Below are 18,003 nucleotides of genomic sequence, written 5' to 3' on the forward strand. Positions count from 1 at the left end.
GGGCATATATATTTCACAGCAGATCTACAAAGAGGTGTCAGGACAGATTGTTCTGTAAATGTTATAAGCTCTGCTAAGGTAAACTGCTATGACAAAGCTCATGTGATGCCTCTAACCAGCCCTGCAAAACTGATGGTTACAGGTTTATGGCTGTGTTACAAATCTTTCCCTGGGAGTCTTCTTAGTACCTGTAAGCTCTTTAGATAATTTCCACTGCCCTTCAGATTCTGTGAGTATCACATGAGCTACATGGGCTTTTCCAGCCAGAGACTCTCTTCAACAAGGTATTCAGGTGTGTAAATTGGAAGACATTCTTTGCTTCTGACAGAGGTCATAATCCCTGCTATGGAAACCTATGCATTGGCACTTATAAACTGATAAAAGTTTGTAATTCCTGTAAGAATCCTGAACAATGTGTCAAAAAATTTAAAACTCTAGTAAATATCTTTAAAACTAGCTATTCAAATGCCTCTTAAGACTACAAAAGTGTAAACGTTAATTACGTGTGGGATTTGCAATACTTGCAGTGTAGATTGGTGTGTTTCTGTGCATATTTTTGCCACCTCAGAAATGGCTTGACTGGTTATCATCAAACAATCTTTCAATTTAATGATGTTCAGACTTCCAAGGCAGAAGAATTTTCGTTTTGAATGAGAGATGCATTCAAAAGCAGGCATAAAGTGGAAAGGCAGAAAGAGATCAGGAAACTTCTGAATTCACTGTACTGAAAGCTCTTAATAGGTTGTTTAGCTACAGAAAAGATCATGTAGCTTGTCTATAGTTCCTATAGCTTGTTTACTGCAGTATTTTTAGGGAATATTGATGTGCATTATGCTTCCACTGACATGCAGTTTGCTCCACTTTATTACCAGCAACTTCCACTTCATATCTGATTGAAGCATATTTACATAATATTTTTGTAGTGAGCTCGTTTTGAGTGAATAAAATCTCTCTCCCTAAAATCAGCAATATTATCTGATTTAGGTTTGTACTATTTTTTTCCCATCTGAAATTATAGACACATAAATACACTTTTAAAAATGTTTTGAAGAAGGTTGCTGAATTTTTTTCCTCTCCTTTCTGGATCCTGATTCTAAAGTCAGATGCACTCAGAGAACAGGAGGTGGACCGACTGACATAATTCATGCAGTGATCTGAAGAATGTGACTTTAGCATGGAAATGGCTTTAAATTTGAGCCTGATGTGCTGAAAGTTACCTCCATGCTCATTGGGCAGTCAGTTTCTGAGAGAAAAATAGCAGGGAGGAGATCAATGGCATCTCATCTAGCTTGACATATTAGAGTTATTATCTTCAGGTGAATATAAACATAAGAAGAAACCCTGGAAGTACATCCAGCCCTTCTCTAGCTCTTTGTGACTGTGGTAGCAGTTATGAAAGCCAGTGATTTATTTTTCACTTGTAAGTGTATGATAGGAAGACTTTAGAAGAGTGAAAGATGAGTCATTACAGGCTCAGGAATTTCTTTCCAGAGTTTGAAATAAAATTCTAGAAGTTGAGACTGTCAGCCTGGAGAATGAGTCTTGAATTTTAGATGCTCAAATCTTTTGCCTTCAACTGTATCATGTCTTTTTCATGGTTATACATGTGAGTTGGTCACAAAGGGCATGGTTCTTTGCCTGATTGTGCACTTCTAATGGAGTACAGTGATTCACTGGTGAAACAGTGTGTCCCGATTTACCTTGTCATTAAATTGTTTTTTCATGCAGGGCAGTCTGATAGCTGAAAAGTCAGTATTAAAGGAATCTTATTTTCCCATTAAAATAATTCTTGTAGTTTGTTGTTCATGCATACTTAGGAAGATTATGTGTGTCGTGCAAATGTACTTTGATTTTGTAGTCCTGGAAAATTAGGATCTTGCTTTTGGTGTTACTAAGTCAACACATTCATACTAATAATTGTTCATAAATTCTTCAGGTGAAGCTGACGCATCAAACTTGTGTTTCAAACTCTGAAAACATCATCTGTGCAAACTGGCAAAGAGTATTGGAAGTAGCATAAACCCTTACCTCCTGTCTGAACATTGTCCCTGTGGGACGGGTCTGATCTTAGTTCAGGTGTTTTCTGTTGGGTTGTCAGATGTTAATTTTGTTAGAATTGCAGTTAAATCATTCTGTATTTGTTGAATATCTGTGGTGACAAGTAAATAATATGGAGATGACATCTTTAGGGACATTTACAACTTGGATGTTATGTTCAACATGTTATACATGTTACGTGCGGATGTTAGGTAAGGGTTTCCCATCTAACTCCATGTGTGTCTTTTGTGCTTTGGCAATCACAATCCCCTTTGCTCTTTGTAGAAAATCAAAAGAATAATAGCTACTTTTCTTTTCTATCCTGTGCTTGAACTTTCTTAGGAAGCAGTCATGCAGGCATTTAAAGACACCCAGGGCTGGGTTAGTTGCATCATAAGTCACAGAGTTGACTAGATTCATAGTCTGCTGTAGAAGACTATGCACAAAGTCTAAGCAACTTATACAGTAAGAAAGCTTCACAGGAAGTATCATAGCTTCACAGGAAATGTTTGTCATTGCAAGCCAACAACTCGCTCTAGACCTCTTGATGCTGTCAAAGGCAGTGATAAACAACTCGTGTACTGGAAGCTGTGAAATGTTCTTGTATGTACCAGCCTTAACATCTCAGGCTCTGGGGCCTTTTCAACCATCTTCCACCACCCCAGTACAGGTGGTTAATTTTCTGTGGTAACAGTGAGCACAGATTCAGCATTTTGCCAAGACAGACTCTAACAGGTAGAGGGATGCAAGTGATATGGAAAATGGAATACGCTAAACCTATAAGTCAGAGACTTGTCCTGTGGCCTAGCAAGGAAAGAGGCTTACTTTTTTCCTTGGATGTTTTCCTGGTTTGGTCAAGGATTTCTAGAAAGGCGATGCATTTTCTACTGTTTTGAACTGCTTAAATGTGTGATTTTCAGGAAATATTTTACTTTTTCTACAAGCATGTTAAGATTGACTACTGTACAGGGATAAACCCTCAGTTGTTGCAAATATAGTTGATTATAGATTCATACACAATTTTTGCAGAAATATGAAGTGTTTTAGTCTCCACTGGTGTGACCAAGAAGAGGGGTTTCATGCAGCCTGAAACCAGCGTAGTTTTTTAACTTGTGGAAAACATATCATAGTTACATAGTTGGAATAGGCCCACTTATGGGGACATTCCAAACAGTATAATATTTTTGGCTACTTTATCATGCATAATACAATAATATGATCAAAGAAAGCTGATGATTAAGTTGCATGATAGGGCAAACAATTAGAAGGGTTGGTTTGTTTGTTTTTCAACCAATAATTAAATCATTTCTTATTCTGCAATCATATTCAAAATAGCTAGCCTTCCCTAGCAAAAAGATGTTTCCTTTGAATTGTCAGGCAGTAGGAATGGAGCTTTTCCTGTTGCCCTGTGGTTGTGTTTAGGGCTGTGATCCCAAAAGCAACTCTCTGAAGGATAATTGACAGCAGAACTGCAGATAGCAGTTGGCCCCAGGCTGTCACATTCTTATCAGAAGAAAACACGTATGGTAGTATGGTATGTAAAGCATGACTACAGCTATCGTTGTTTGCACAAAGATCATCTTCTCATCCGGTGCAACCAGCCCCCTTTCTAATAAAGAAACTAAAAGTGAAAATTTTTAATACAGATTTAGGTATGAGGTAGTAGGGAGATACAAAGGATATAGCTGCTTGGAAGATGGATGAAGAGTCTCCCCAGGAAAATATGGCTGGTTTATTTCACACGATTCAGACATTGCTGTTAACTGGCCAGTATAGTTTATTTGAAATAAAATTTCATCCCTTACCAAGTGAGTGTAATATATTTACTTGGAGGAAGATTCTAAATTAACATAGGAGCAAAATCTAAGAAATGCCAAGGACCTCCAATTTCCAGTGTAGCACTTAGTGCCCATCAGAGTTGAGCCTTACTGCAAAAACCAAAAATACCATCAGTTGCAGTAAGCCCACCCATATCAAAATAAGCAAAAATGTTATAATCTGTTTCCTCAGATCATCTCATGCTGCTGCAAGACTAGTTTTGTTGAGCACATTTCCAAGTGGAAGTAACATAAGTTCATCCCTTAAAATGAGGTCATTGCCTCCCCCCACAACAAATGTTAGGCATGGTTAGCATCTTTTTGTTGGGACTCAAGCCAGAACGCACCCTGCTCCAGCACAATGGGAACCTACTGGGGGTTTCCCTTCACAACAGCTACTGTTAAAGATGGAGTGAAAAACAAAACCCTGCTCCCAATGTGAAAAAAAAGACTGGATTTTTAATCTGAAAAAGCAGCCACTGTAAGCAGAACACAAAGGAAAGAGAGGTGAGCATAATAAAAATACCACCAGTATGGGAGGGGGCCTGTGCACATTGAAAATAATGGCTTTGCACTTTTGAGGGTTCACTAAATAATACATATTCTCTGGTTTTTGATAGGACCCTCTCTAGTGCCATGGAAATGTCTGGTCAGACCCTGGGTTGACAGTCAGTGCAAATTTCCTGATAGTTTTTGTCTTTACTCATGCTAAATAGTTTCTTACTTCACTGGGAGCACTTGGAGAAAAAGACAGTGAATATGTATTTGCTAGCATGAGTCAGCATCAGCATCTTCTAGTTTAAAATGAAGGCGTAAGATAATATCCAAGTGACTTAGGAGTTAGTCTTTCCTGTAATAGGAATGTTTTCAACTCACGTAGCATTTCCTCAAAATGGGGAAACAGTTCTCAGGTCTTACCCCTGCACATCACAGGCTCTGCCATCCATCATGTGGCAGGACTAGAGGACCTTAGGGTGAAGAAGGGTTGGGAAATGGAGTACTGCTACCAGCACAGCTTATCTGACCTCAGCCCTTTCCAGAGGTGTCTCTGGGATGAAGGCTGTTGAAATGAGCTCCAGACTGGAAAACCTGTTGTGGGCTGCAGGCAGCCTGCAGTCTGCAAGCTCATCAGCCTGCTGTACATTATAGAATTGAATTTTTATAGCACAGTACCTTAAAGGGAGACACACAAATTTAAAAGAAATACACATTGCATAAAAACTGCATTCACAAGCCAATCATCTGCATTTACACATTTCTTAAAAGTAGAAGTAGTCCATTTTTCTTCCAAGAAAGTATGGGAGGAGAGGGGAGAAGTCATACCATCTGTGAATAAAAAGCTTCATACTATGCACACATCAGTACTAGTACTCTCATAAATCCACTGTTTATTAAATATTGTCTGAATAGCCATTCCAGAACTAAATGCTGTGCACAGGATCTGAGGTCTGTCTCTCCAAGAATCAAAACACTTGTAAGAATCTTGATTTTTAATTGGAGTCTAGATATTGAGATTGAAAAGGTAGCACCCCCAGGGAGCACAAGAGGGAGCTGGGAAAGGCTTCTGGGACACAGTCTGACAACAGGGATCCTGTGTGAACGCACGGGAAGGGCTGCGGTCTTTGTGGCTGACTGCAGGAACATCTAGGTTTCAGGGTGCTTTGATGTATGTCCCATGCCAGTTGTTCTCTTGATATTTGTCAAGACAGTGGAGAATCAAAAGCTAATTTTCATCTTCATTTCACGTTGGAACTGATTACAAAAAAAGGAAGAAAGAAACAAAGGGATATGAATAGATTGCTAGATAATAGATATGAATACAGAATGCCTCAGGAATATTGAGGTTTAAGTAATCAGTATTGGAGAAAATTCTTATTAGGTCTGTTAAGGGACATGCTGTCTGTGTGGGGTTCATCTTGCGGATGCCAACTAGCATGAAAGGTGGAAGTGGGTATATCGAGAATAGTTACCCACAGAGGGAGCACTTACCTGCATGGATGCCCTGAGCAATGGTTGGAAACCTAAAATCCTTTTTTCCCCTACTGTGTTTTTTAATGCATTTAATATAACAGGTCCTTGATCAGTCTTTTACACGGGCTTCCAGGCATGATGGCAATCCAGATAAATAATTATTAACATTACTGTAACGCTTGTTTGACCTTTTAAATCCTTCAGTGATTTGAGCCTAGGCTCTGATGCTGCTCCTGTCTGTGCAATACAAAGGCAATTACAGGCTCTATCAGGGACTCCGAGAGGCTTTTTTTAAACAAAACAGTGCCAATTGGAAATGGCATTTTTGTACTCTATTGTGGTATTTAGAAAAAATTAATTTAGGTTTAAAATAGAAATGTAAAGTTGAGAAAATTTTAGGTTTAGAAATGTGAAAGTTTTGGGTTGATGTTTTTGATCAGTTTTTACTGACCCCTGCACTTAGCTTTTGTAAAAGTTGGATAGCATTCACTGGTTCTTCCAGGTTTTGAAAGTGCAATGTCTTAAAAACAAGGGTATTCAAGGCATTTTGCAAGGTAGAAAAAGCTTGTAAGACTATTCTCTATCTGAGCAAGTCTGAAGTAACGCCTTAGTTATAGGGAAAGCGGAAGCTGGCAATGCTACTTTTAGAGAGGCTGGAATTGCTTTTGGTTTCCAAAGATGTTGGCTCTCCTTTCTCTCTAATGTTATTGCTTGTTTCTGCTTATGGCAGAGACCGTAACGGATGGAGAGAATCCCAGAAGCCCCGTTAAACTTTTTGCGCAATTGTACCACCTCAGCCTGTTGCTCCTCTGTGCAAATCTCAAAATATCTGTGCATGGTGGCCCAGAAAGGGTGAGTTAACCCAGTCTGAGGGCTTGGGAGCTTTAGCTAAGGTCAGAAAAAAAGGTTTTCCCCTTTCCCAGTGCATAGGGATGTGTTACACCCTGGCTGCTAAGGCAGCTCATGCAGTTTCGTATACTACCAACTCACATCACATTCATGTAACTGGAAACCAGTAAGGTGGAAACTCGAAGTGCCAACTCAGATCAGCTGAAGTGTGGGAGAGTTTGCGTTATCCTGGCATGCTATTAGATGGCAGCTTCTCTGGGTGCTTCCCAGTTGTTGTTGCAGTGCCTGTGCATGTCTGTACGGTGCCCCTCGTGCTGGGAGCCTGTCCCTGTCTGAGCAGCAAGAGCCCAGGCTGATGGGTGAGCATGGCTCTCTGCCCAGCACCCCACCAGCCCTGCCGCTTGGGTGGCAACCTGGCTGCTGGTGTCAGTGATGTTTCTGGACAGTTTGAGGAAAAGGAGTGAGTTTTGAGTGGTGACTGGCAAAGGAGGGCATGCTGTTTGCTTGAGGGATTTCAGGAACAGATTTGTGCATCACTTAGCAGCACCTGAGCTAGCCTGATTGGAAACATTTTTATATGTCCCCAGGCTGGAAGTGTGACCTAACCTTTGTCCTTCCTCTCATTAGTGAGCAAGTACTTCCAAGAGAAGTCCTTAAAAGACATAGGCATTGCCCTCCCTCTACAGTGAAACCGCAGTTAGCTATTAATGTGAATATCAGCTACTTATCACTCTTCCTGCCTCCTCCCCACCCCCTGCCTCCATTTTGTTTGAGCAAATAGAAAGGTTTCAATGTTTCTGAGTATGAGCAGTGTTTCTTGTTCGCCATGCATTAATGTGACTGGCGGGAACTGATTTTCCATAGCAAGCTTCTCTGGTGCATCCCTTCCCCACCCAGAAGCAGCTGTAAACAGCTGATGTTAATTATCATCCACCTGCTGACTGTGCCAAACAGACATGCCATTACACTGTGACAACAAAAAAGGCTCCTGGTCTATTAAGTCCTCCCTCATACTTTAGTAATGCTGATAAAATGCTGACCTGTTTTTTACCCCAGTGGCTGCTGTTGCTAAGCTCTGAAAATCTGACCTGTCTCCTGTAATAATCTGCATTGCACAGTTGGATGATCTTCCAAATGGAAGTGTTTTACCGCACCTCTCAAGGCAGCTATTCTTCCCTGTAGTCTTTCCAGTTCTGACCATGTAGTTTGTAGCAGCACCTTGGTTTTGATAAACCCTAATTAAACATTGGTATTTGGAGGCTGTTTTGTTGGAAGCACATCGCAGAAGTTGATTTGTAATGATCAGCATGGCATGCTTGGAAAATAGTGATTAAGAGCAGGGAGGGTTGTAAACTAGTGACTTACCATCGCAAAGTGGAATGCCATGTGTGCAAAACTCAGGAGAAAATGAAGAGTCCATAAGTAATGGTTCTCTCCTTGGAAGAGAGAGCTTGTTGTATTGAAAGTACTAGTAAAATAGTCTTGTAGGTTATACTGGTACAAAGAAGAAACCAGACTTCATACCGACTTACCATTTTGCTGTCATTATGCCCAAGATTGCTTCATTCTGCACATGAAGGTGACTTCAGATGGGCTTGAAGCAATGCCTGAACAGAATGTCCGTTTTGCAGCAGCTGCATTGACAGGAGAGGAGAAAAGTCTATAGCAAATCCAGAAAATGGGGAATGGGGGGTGGGGGGTGGGAATTGAGCACTGGATAAGTAAGTGAGCTTTGGTGCCAGAGTGTTTTGTATTTCTTTCAGCAGTTACTGCCTTTAATTTTTTCTCTAAAGGTAATTGTTGCACTCTTTTAGAACCTTAAAGGATCGTAAAGCACTTAAAATTGTAGTGATGTAAGCCTGTGATGTAATGATAGTGAGGAAAAAAAAAAAAGACAATTCCTGTTATACCAATGGAGAAGAGGGCATAAAAAAATGTGTTGACTGCCCAAGATGCCAGGGAAAGCCGTGGCACAGATAAAATGAAAAGATCATATGATTTGTCCTTCTTGAAAGCTAAACCAGTTCATTCCACTTGCTCCAAGGCAGGATCAGCGTTATCTAAACTGTCCTTGGTGGATATTTGCATAACTTCTTGTTAAAACCCTCCGGGCATGGGAATTACTTACAGTGATTCTTTCATGACTTAACCATCCTTTCTGCCATCCTTACATTCAAGCTGAAGTCATAAAGCAAATTTGCACAGCTATCTTTAAAGCAAGATCTGAAAAAAAGTAAAATGCAGTTTAGATAATGGCACTGTATCTAGGGATTTCTGGCAACTTCACTGACTGTGGACAGATATTGTAAATAAAATGTGCCATAAAATGAGGGAGGATGGAGAAAATAAAACAAAATGTAATCAGACATTAGTTTTTAAAATGCCTTAATTTATAGAACCATGTTTTTCCATTCAGGTAGTCCAGTCCTTCGACGTTGAGTATTTTGGATTTTTTTTAAATCTGTCATGTGAGATTTTACAGTACCGGTCCAGTCTGTTCAGCTTGGACATTGAAAGTGGTGTGGCACTTTTGGAAAGAGCAGAGTGGTTTCCATGGAGTCCTATCCTGAGCCTCACCATGTTTGTCTTCCATGATGGGTACCAGATGTGTCCCTGGCTGCTAGCCTTGCATGTTAGACAGTGCTGCATAATTCACATTTATATATGAAGCCAAATCTTGTGCTGCCTAGTCAGGCGGACAGCCTATTTACACCAGAGGGAGGCTGCATAAACAAGGAGGGCAGGATTTGACCCATATTTGATGAGGCAGTTTGGGATCCTTTCATGTCTAGTTGAATGTATGTACAATATGTTGTATCATTAGTAACTTCTTTGCCAAGGGAATGTATTTTTATACTGTGCTGTAATTTCTAATGGGACTTTTCCTTTTTTCTCGTAGTCTGACACAAATGCAAGTTACCTGAGAGCTGCTCGAGCTGGCAACTTGGAAAAGGCTCTCGACTACTTAAAAAGTGGAGTGGATATCAACATTTCAAATCAGGTTGAAGAATATTTTGATCAAATTTACTGGATAAATACCTTTCTCACTATTTCTTGAATCTCTCTTTATATTTGTACTTCATGTCAATGATAACTTATGTGTTTTTTGATGAGCCATGTTTACATATTTTGTCCAATTAAAACTTTTTTTTTTTAACACCCCTTACCAAGACACTATTTCACTTCCCCTTGGAGAATGTTGTGCTATTTAACGTTATCTTTCATTCCATTTGTATTACATCAGATTATGGGACAGCACACAGAACTTGAGACCCCAGAGCTACTATATCCTGACTTAATTCATACTCTTTCCTTATAATCTAGTTCTTGTAAAGTTTACATAAGAGTAGTTTTTGGAAGCATTCCTCTCACTGGGATATAATAATTTGTCTCCTGATATGTTTGCTATGCTGGAAAACCTTTGCCAATCTTTCCCATTGCTTTTCTTTTTTTCTTTCTTGTTTTTTAATCAGAATGGGTTGAATGCTCTCCATCTTGCTTCCAAAGAAGGGCATGTAGAAGTTGTCTCTGAACTGATACAGCGAGGTGCCAGTGTGGATGCAGCGACAAAGGTCAGTCGGTCCTATCTAATTGTTCTCTTGTTCACACTGATGGCATGGGCACAAGGTGTCAGCCAACTGATTACAGACATTACTGCAGCAGTAATTGCGCATTTTCCACTGATGGAGTGGTTTCAATAATTGTTCAATAGAAACTTTTTAGATTATAGTAAATGTCACAGGTTACTAGGGATGAGACTTACTGAAGCAGCCCTGAGGAGAAGGACTTGGGGGTGTTGGATGATGAAAAGCTCAACATGACCTGGCAATGTGCACTTGCAGCCCAGAAAGCCAACTGTATCCTGGGCTGCATCAAAAGAAGCATGACCAGCAGGTTGAGGGAGGTGATTCTTCCCCTGTACTCCGCTCTCATGAGCCCCCACCTGGAGTACTGCATCCAGCTCTGGGGCCCCCAACGTAAGAAGGACATTGACCTGTTGGAGCGAGTCCAGAGGAGGGCCATGAAGATGATCAGAGGGCTGGAGCACCTCTCCTATGAGGACAGGCTGAGAGAGTTGGGGTTGTTCAGCCTGGGGAAGAGAAGGCTCTGGGGACACCTTATAGCAGCCTTCCAGTACCTAAAGGGGGGCCTACAGGAAAGCTGGAGAGGGACTTTTTTACAAGGGCATGTAGTGATCAGACAAGGGGTAATGGCTTTAAACTGCAAGAGGGTAGATTTAGATTAGATATAAGGCAGTTGTTCTTCACTGTGAGGGTGGTGAGGCACTGGAACAGGTTGCCCAGAGAGGTTGTGGATGCCCCCTCCCTGGAAGTGTTCAAGGCCAGGTTGGATGGGGCTTTGAGCAACCTGGTCTAGTGGAAAGTGTCCCTGCCCATGGCAGGGGGGTTGGAACGAGATGATCTTTAAGGTCTCTTCCAACACAAACCATTCTATGATTCTATGAGCAAATTGTAGATTCTTGTCTTGGTTTCTGCTCAAGTCTTCCAGAATAACTTCCCATTAGAAGTATTCATTAACAGTATTTTATTGCAAGAAATACTACATTTTAAAGTGGAATATGTTCTTGATAGTATTGTCATGTATTCAAGCTCAGGTTTTGTACTCTTTTCAAATATCACTGTCTCTCATTTCAGAAAGGAAACACAGCATTGCACATAGCATCCCTCGCTGGACAAGCAGAAGTAGTCAAAGTGTTGGTTACCAATCGGGCCAATGTCAATGCACAGTCTCAGGTAAAGTAGTGTTTCTCTGTTTGGTACTATCAAAAACTTTGCTCACATTAAAATGGTTCTCCCCTTATAAACTACAATATTAGTAAGTATATTTGGTAGATCTCATTGTGTTAATGCTGGCTCTTGAAAATAGGGTTTGATAAAGTCAGTAAGATGAATGTAGTCCTGCTAACATAAAAAAAAACTATTCTTTTTTGGCTGTTCCACACACATAGGTAATCGACAACAGGTGCAAGGATGAAGTTTAAACACACAGCTGTCATTTTATTACTGAAGCAAGCATTTTAGTGAGTGGAGTGCTGAGTTCATTCCTACCTTGTAACTCAATATACAATTAAAACTTTAAGTGCTTCCAGCTCTCCCCTTTCTGCTCTACCCCTCGCCAGGTGGTCAGAGTGTATCAGGAGGCATCATGGACATATCAAGTCTTGCCCTCCCCCACAGGCATGACAGCGTAGTGAAATCCCAGCTTGTGTTCAGGTCTTTGCCCACATGGGATGTCAACCATCAGTTGGGATTAACTGAGTTGTCCACCTCATTCATCAACAGAGAAAACATAGAAAAAATGTCTCTGTTTTAAGTTGTCCAGAAGCCACACAGATGCACACCCCTGGAGATGAAGAAACTGAAGGCACATCCAGGGGTATTTGCAGGATACTGGAAGTGGTTGTGTAACAGGCAGCAGAGCAAAGCATGTACCCTTTGGCCTTAGATCTGCCCTCCAGTGTCCTACAATCTGCTAATTGTTACAGAGTCAGAAGAGATACTGATAGAACAGTAGAGTGAGAGAGAACTTGTTCAAATGAAAGGGATCCTGTTTCACATAATTCAGTGTCTCAGACTTAATCGAGCTCATCCCCTTTCCTTGTACAAGGAGGTGCTGCAAGCATATGCAGAGCTTTTAAGTTTGTTCAGGTCCTTTGAGTGAATATTTAGGTCAATTATAGAAAATTTGAAATAAGGGAGAACAGTGCTGGTATTAAGAGAAAAGCAGTAAAATGAAACGGAGAAAAACTGTGGCTCAAAAAAAATGCATAAACCACAGATTGTTGAAAGCCAGATGGCTGTGCCATAGGAGGTGTCCCTGCATGCCTGCCCTATTCCTGTTCTCCCTGCTCAGGGGCGGGCTGGCAGGCAGTGTCAGAGAAGGGATCAGGTTAAGAGGTGGTCGTCTCACCTGGCCCGGTATTGCCATTCTTCTGTATTATAAAGATGTGGGCATGATAGAAAATGTTTGTTAAAAAGGGAAATTAAAAAATTTACATTTTAAAGAAACATGGGGGTTTTTTATTGGTCTCTCAAATAATATCAACAAAATGTTTAACAGAATCTGTTTCAAGAATGTTTGTTATTTGTGATCTATATTTCATGTTTCCTTCACCTGGACAAAAAAACTAGGTGTCTCAGTTCTCCTTTCTTACTCTTTTATACTAGCTAGATATAGCAATATTTGGTTCCAGGTACCATACAATTTGAATTTAAAGAGAACAACAACAACAACAACAACAAGTAGTTTTAAGTAAAATTTTCCATGACTGTTAAGAAATACAACAAAGCAGAAGTATTTCCAGTGGTTTTCCTGTTAAAGAAATTGAGATGGCTTTGAAAGGATCTTTTCTGCTTGTGTTTGAGAACTTGTGTATTCAACCCTGAAACTAAAAATAATCTGAGATTGTAAACATCTTATATAACTGCATTGTCCATACACCCTAAGGTTTTGCCACGTTACCCTTATTTTGCCTACATATGAGAATTAAAGATTTTTTTTTTTTTCCTTCCATTATGGATGCCTTTGACGTCTTTGCTTGAGAGACATGCATATTGGCCATTCTACACCAATACCTGTCAGTGAGATGCCCCAGTTGGGATTAGTCTTTTGGGAGGTCCCTGGTGCTCCCTGTTACCAAACTGCGCCTGGACCAGCTTTGTCCGTGGTACTGAGTATCACTTGAGCCTTCCTAAAGCTTAGAATAAAGTTCTGCTGAATTTGGCATACCCACAAAGAGACTACTCAAAGATTTTTTTGTTTTCTTTTTCTTTTTGATGCTGACCCTGTTTTCTGTGAGTTTCGCTTTACCTCCTCTTCCCTTGAAGGTAACAGGTCTACCCTGCTGACAGTTCCAGCGTTAGGGATGTTAGGCCTTCTTTAACCAAATCTTCCTGTCCTTAAAAAAAAAAAAAAAAAAAGTTAATTTTTACTGAGTCTGAGTCTGAATTTTGTACCTCTTCTAAGGGCTATTTATTACTATTGAAGACAAAATGCTTTCCTTAGGCTTGTGGCGCTCTCGCAATTTCAGACACTTTTTACAGAGAGAAGAAAAAACAAAGTATGGGGGGAAAGATGTTGAAAACCCTAAAATAATTTAGCATAGGAGAAGAGGTTCTGCTCTGCCTCTAAATGCTAATAATACTTGGTTCTGAGAATTTTTGCCTATTAATTATTTTCTGAAACTAATAATTAGGAAGTGTTTCCTGCTTCCTTTCTAAATGCAAATGTTTGAAACTAAAAAAATTAATCTTTGTTTCCAGCTGAGTTAGTAAATAGATATTGAGTATGCCATGAAATGATAGGGAAAAACACCAGACTCTGCTGTTCACTTTAGTAATAACCTGTAATGAGAGATATTAGGTACCTTAGCAAGCACTTTCGGGCTTCTTTGTTTTTCATTAAGCAGAATTTTGACTGTACAATAACTAAGCCATTAGGCCTTGGTTCTGGAGAGTGCATTAACACATTGCTAACTTCAGGCTTTGGCTCTGGTAGGACTTCAGCGCCTGCTTTATGCTTGTAGCGATGCGTCCCTGAATAGAGACCAAAATACTGGAACAGCAATAGACCTTGCAGCCTGTGCAAGCCTTGTCAACATGTGGCTTCACAGCTGCTCAGTGTCTTGTTGATGGTAAAGCTCCTCTTGGATCAGACATCCAGTTCACGCCATTGCATCTCCAGCTGTCCTTTCTTCTGACCTCCTATTTGTCTCTGCTGCCAGTGAAGCCTGCATGCTCAGCCTCGGGTCACCTACGCTCTCCTGCGTGCTCTGCGTTGGACGTGTGCCCTGCAACTCTGCCCCGTTGCTGTGACAGTCAGATGTGTCTCAGCTCTTTTCACCATGGCTGCTATAACTCAGCCAAAATTCACTGCTATAGGTCTTAGGCTACAGTTTCCCTTCATCTCTCCAGAGCCCAGAAAGTTGATGTTTTTTCTTTGATGCAAATATATGGCCAAACTCTTCTCAGCTCATCTCTGTTTGGCTCCATTGGTTTCCTGCAAAATCTAGGTCAATGTCCTTTGTAACTGTTCTAGCTGAATTGCTAGGCTGCTCCCCCTGTGCCTTCCACCCTGCTGAAATGTCTGCCCTGGCCAGACACTATCCACTCACCACTCACTCCCACCCACACGTGAGAGTGCTGATACTCTCAGCCAAACCCAGTCATATGGAAGCACTTCCTCAACTTTTCTGTTATTTAAGCCAGATGAAATCTCTCTTCTGTTTTACCTGTTATTTTTAACTAGTCCTTACCTCCTGTTTTATTTTGTATTTCCTTTCCTGCACATCCTCCCCACACTCTAGGGTAATCACCAGAAGTGGTGTGTGGTAGAGCAAGAGGTCATGGGGTGATCTTAGGAGGGAGCAGTTGAAGAGGGAAGCTGCTGCCCCGATTGCAGCTGACTCTGTGTGAAGTTTACTTAACAGAAGTCTGAGGTTCACAGAAATCCCAATGGCATGAGATCTGGAAGATAATAAGAAGAAAAACGGGGCCCTAACAGAGCCCACTGAAACCTCAGTGACCTCCTGGCCAAAACATTTAATGGCGTTATCACCCATGCTGGTACCATAAGGAAAGGGATCAGGGAAAATCTAGCAGTGGTATGTCTGACAGAGTAATGCTGGAGTATGAAGGGTAAAAACATGCAACGTGATCAGAGGAGAAAGGGATTGTTGTTCTTATTGCTGATGCTGCTTTGATTGCTTCAGCAGTACCAAACTGCTCAGTCAATAAGTATATGGACATTTTAAGTTGTTACTATAAAATGTATTTACTACTAGTTCATGATTCTGTTGGACTGAGGAACATGCAGTGCTATGTGAAAGCCAAGCAATTTCAGGTGTAAATCAGCAACTTCTATAAATTCCTTCAGAGGTATCTTGATCCCAAGACTGGTTTCATGACTTCATTATGCTGTTTTGGTTTTTTGAGTGACGTCAAAGCTGTGAATTTCAGAAATGCTTAGAACAATAGGGAAAAATATATTGTCTTAATGTTAGTCCCCAAAAATTCAATTCCTGAAGGGCTGCGACCTGTATACAGTTAAGACAAAGACAAAAGAATTGACTGTAAGAGGAAAGCACTTGCCAAAGAATCAGTTAAACTCTGCGGCTTCTAATACTTTTATTGCATTGACTGAAATAACTTAAGCATAGTTTGAGAAATGCTCTAATGTGGTTGGAAACACTGATAAACCTCTGTCTCAAACTACTGAGAACCAATGATCCTCAGATCTCCTGGTGTCTGAAATATGAAGTAGCTCAGTGACCACAAGCAGGCTATGCTCAGAAGGCAGCTCTTTGAGGAGAAAAAAGGCATAAGTAGCTGGCATGAGTGAAAGAGAAGTCAAAGCTAATGGAAAGAATAGAAAAAATTGGAAAGTATTCTGAAGAGCCATTGCTCTTGCTTTTGCTACAGACTCCTATTGTATTTGCTCGTCCCATTTTGCATTTCCATTGCTGTGACTGCATTTATCAGGAGTCATAACTCATCTCTACCAAATGGTCTGTCCAGACTGGTTTTTAGTTTGACTTCACAACAGATGTAAGAAGAAGTATTCTTGCTTAGCTGTGGGAATTGTATCTGGTCAGCTGAAAGATTCCACTGTGTCCTTTTAAATAATATTACCCTTCTCCTATCTTAATTTAAATCAAGGGAGATCATGGCATTAACTGGCATGTGAGCACACAGTCTATTTGGTTTCCTCCTAATCTACCCAAGTTTGGCAGATTTGTGGTATGCATGAAATGTTTGTGGAGTGTTTATACTCTTGTTTTCCTATTTCAGAATGGTTTCACTCCACTGTATATGGCAGCCCAAGAAAACCACCTGGAGGTTGTTAAGTTTCTTCTTGACAATGGTGCCAGTCAAAGCCTTGCCACAGAGGTAAAAGTTTGAATTTCACACTTTATGAACAAAGTAAAATGTGCTTCAGCAGTGATTCTTGCCAGCTTATATCAAACTAGTCTTATAAATACAAAATTAAAGACCAGTAAGAAGTTCTCTCTGCAAAGTGTGGTAATGAATACTGAGTTATTGGCTTTTCAGCAATTTAAACCATGTTTTGCCATTTCTAAAATAAAAAAATGACTTTAACTAGAAACAGTTCTAAAAATAGATGTGTTTTTAGTCATAACTGGTAATCTTTCAGGTTAAGCGCTCAAACAGGGAAGCTGTGTGCATAATATAAAAGTTCTCTGTGCTTCATTAAAAATAGTGAGTATAATGTGGAGGGCAGCCATAAAGCAAGAACAACTGTTTACCTATGCTTTGGAGCAAGACCTGGGATATCAGGGAAAACCCAGGGTTACTTAGTGCTTGGAGCATTTTCTGAACTGCGAATATTGCCATGTTGATACCCTCTCTGTAGCACCTAGTTATGCCATCTGGTCCTGCAGTAATAATTTCAAGCTGACAGAAAAATGCAAGGTCCATCCTTGAAGGTGTTCTGTGATCCTTCTAGAAGAACACTTTTTATTTCTTGCACTAAAAAGTAATTCTAACTCAAATAAGGCAACCTGGAGGGAAAAAAAATAGCAGATATATTAATAGTTGTAATTGTACTGCATTGAGATAGGTTTTTAATCTAATAAATTTTCAGTTGTCTTAATTCCCAAGATTTTGCTACCAGAAAAAAAACGGTATTTCAGTATGTGCTCTTGCTAATATTTATTAAATTATGATTGCTCTATCTGAAGTGATTCCATGAAGGAAATAACGCTTATTTGAAAAAGTCCTACTTTTTGCAAAATATGAAATGCAAAATTAGTTTATTATATCACTATACCTCATAGTATCACTGTATAGTGATGTATGTATGGAATCTTATTCTTCTCTTCTGAAGTCAGCACTGTAAAAAATGAATCACTAATGGATCAAAATTATGTTTTCAAAATGACTAAAAATTAGTTATAACTAGATGTGTGCATCAGAAACTACTTTCTGAAAAGGCTCAAAGATATGAAAGCCAAGAAATACCAAAATGAAATACTTTAAATCTGGAAAATTAATTGAAAATTGTAGTTTTCAGAACACTAATTTCTATTTCTTTGTAAAAACTTGGAAACAAAGAAGTCACGGGACCCCCAGAGATGTACAGTAGATTCAGACTTTTGAAAATATTCTTGCCACTGTATGATTTTCTGAAAATAGAAATTTTTTTAATTGTGCATGGGTACTTGGTTCTTTTTCTTTGATATTGTTTTTCCCTTGAGCATTGTATGTCCGTTTAGGTTGAGCTTTTCTCCAACTCAGCTTGACGATAAGGTGCAATCTAATTTTATCTGTGGAGAATTCCTTTGAAGATA

General features: G+C 40.0%; 1 protein-coding gene across 24 annotated transcripts in view; it reads left to right on the plus strand.

The window, feature by feature from the left end:
• ANK3 (ankyrin 3) overlaps positions 1-18,003 on the plus strand; it is a 388,642-nt gene that overhangs the window by 226,601 nt on the left and 144,038 nt on the right. For all 24 annotated transcript variants that reach the window (XM_052800053.1, XM_052800057.1, XM_052800054.1 and 21 more), the window contains 4 exons: positions 9,574-9,675; positions 10,148-10,246; positions 11,330-11,428; positions 16,484-16,582. In XM_052800053.1, coding sequence (XP_052656013.1) covers positions 9,574-9,675; positions 10,148-10,246; positions 11,330-11,428; positions 16,484-16,582 — 399 coding nt within the window. The remainder of the gene's footprint in view (positions 1-9,573; positions 9,676-10,147; positions 10,247-11,329; positions 11,429-16,483; positions 16,583-18,003) is intronic.

This window comes from Harpia harpyja, chromosome 10 (assembly GCF_026419915.1).
Source record: "Harpia harpyja isolate bHarHar1 chromosome 10, bHarHar1 primary haplotype, whole genome shotgun sequence".
Classification (NCBI taxonomy): Eukaryota; Metazoa; Chordata; class Aves; order Accipitriformes; family Accipitridae; genus Harpia; species Harpia harpyja.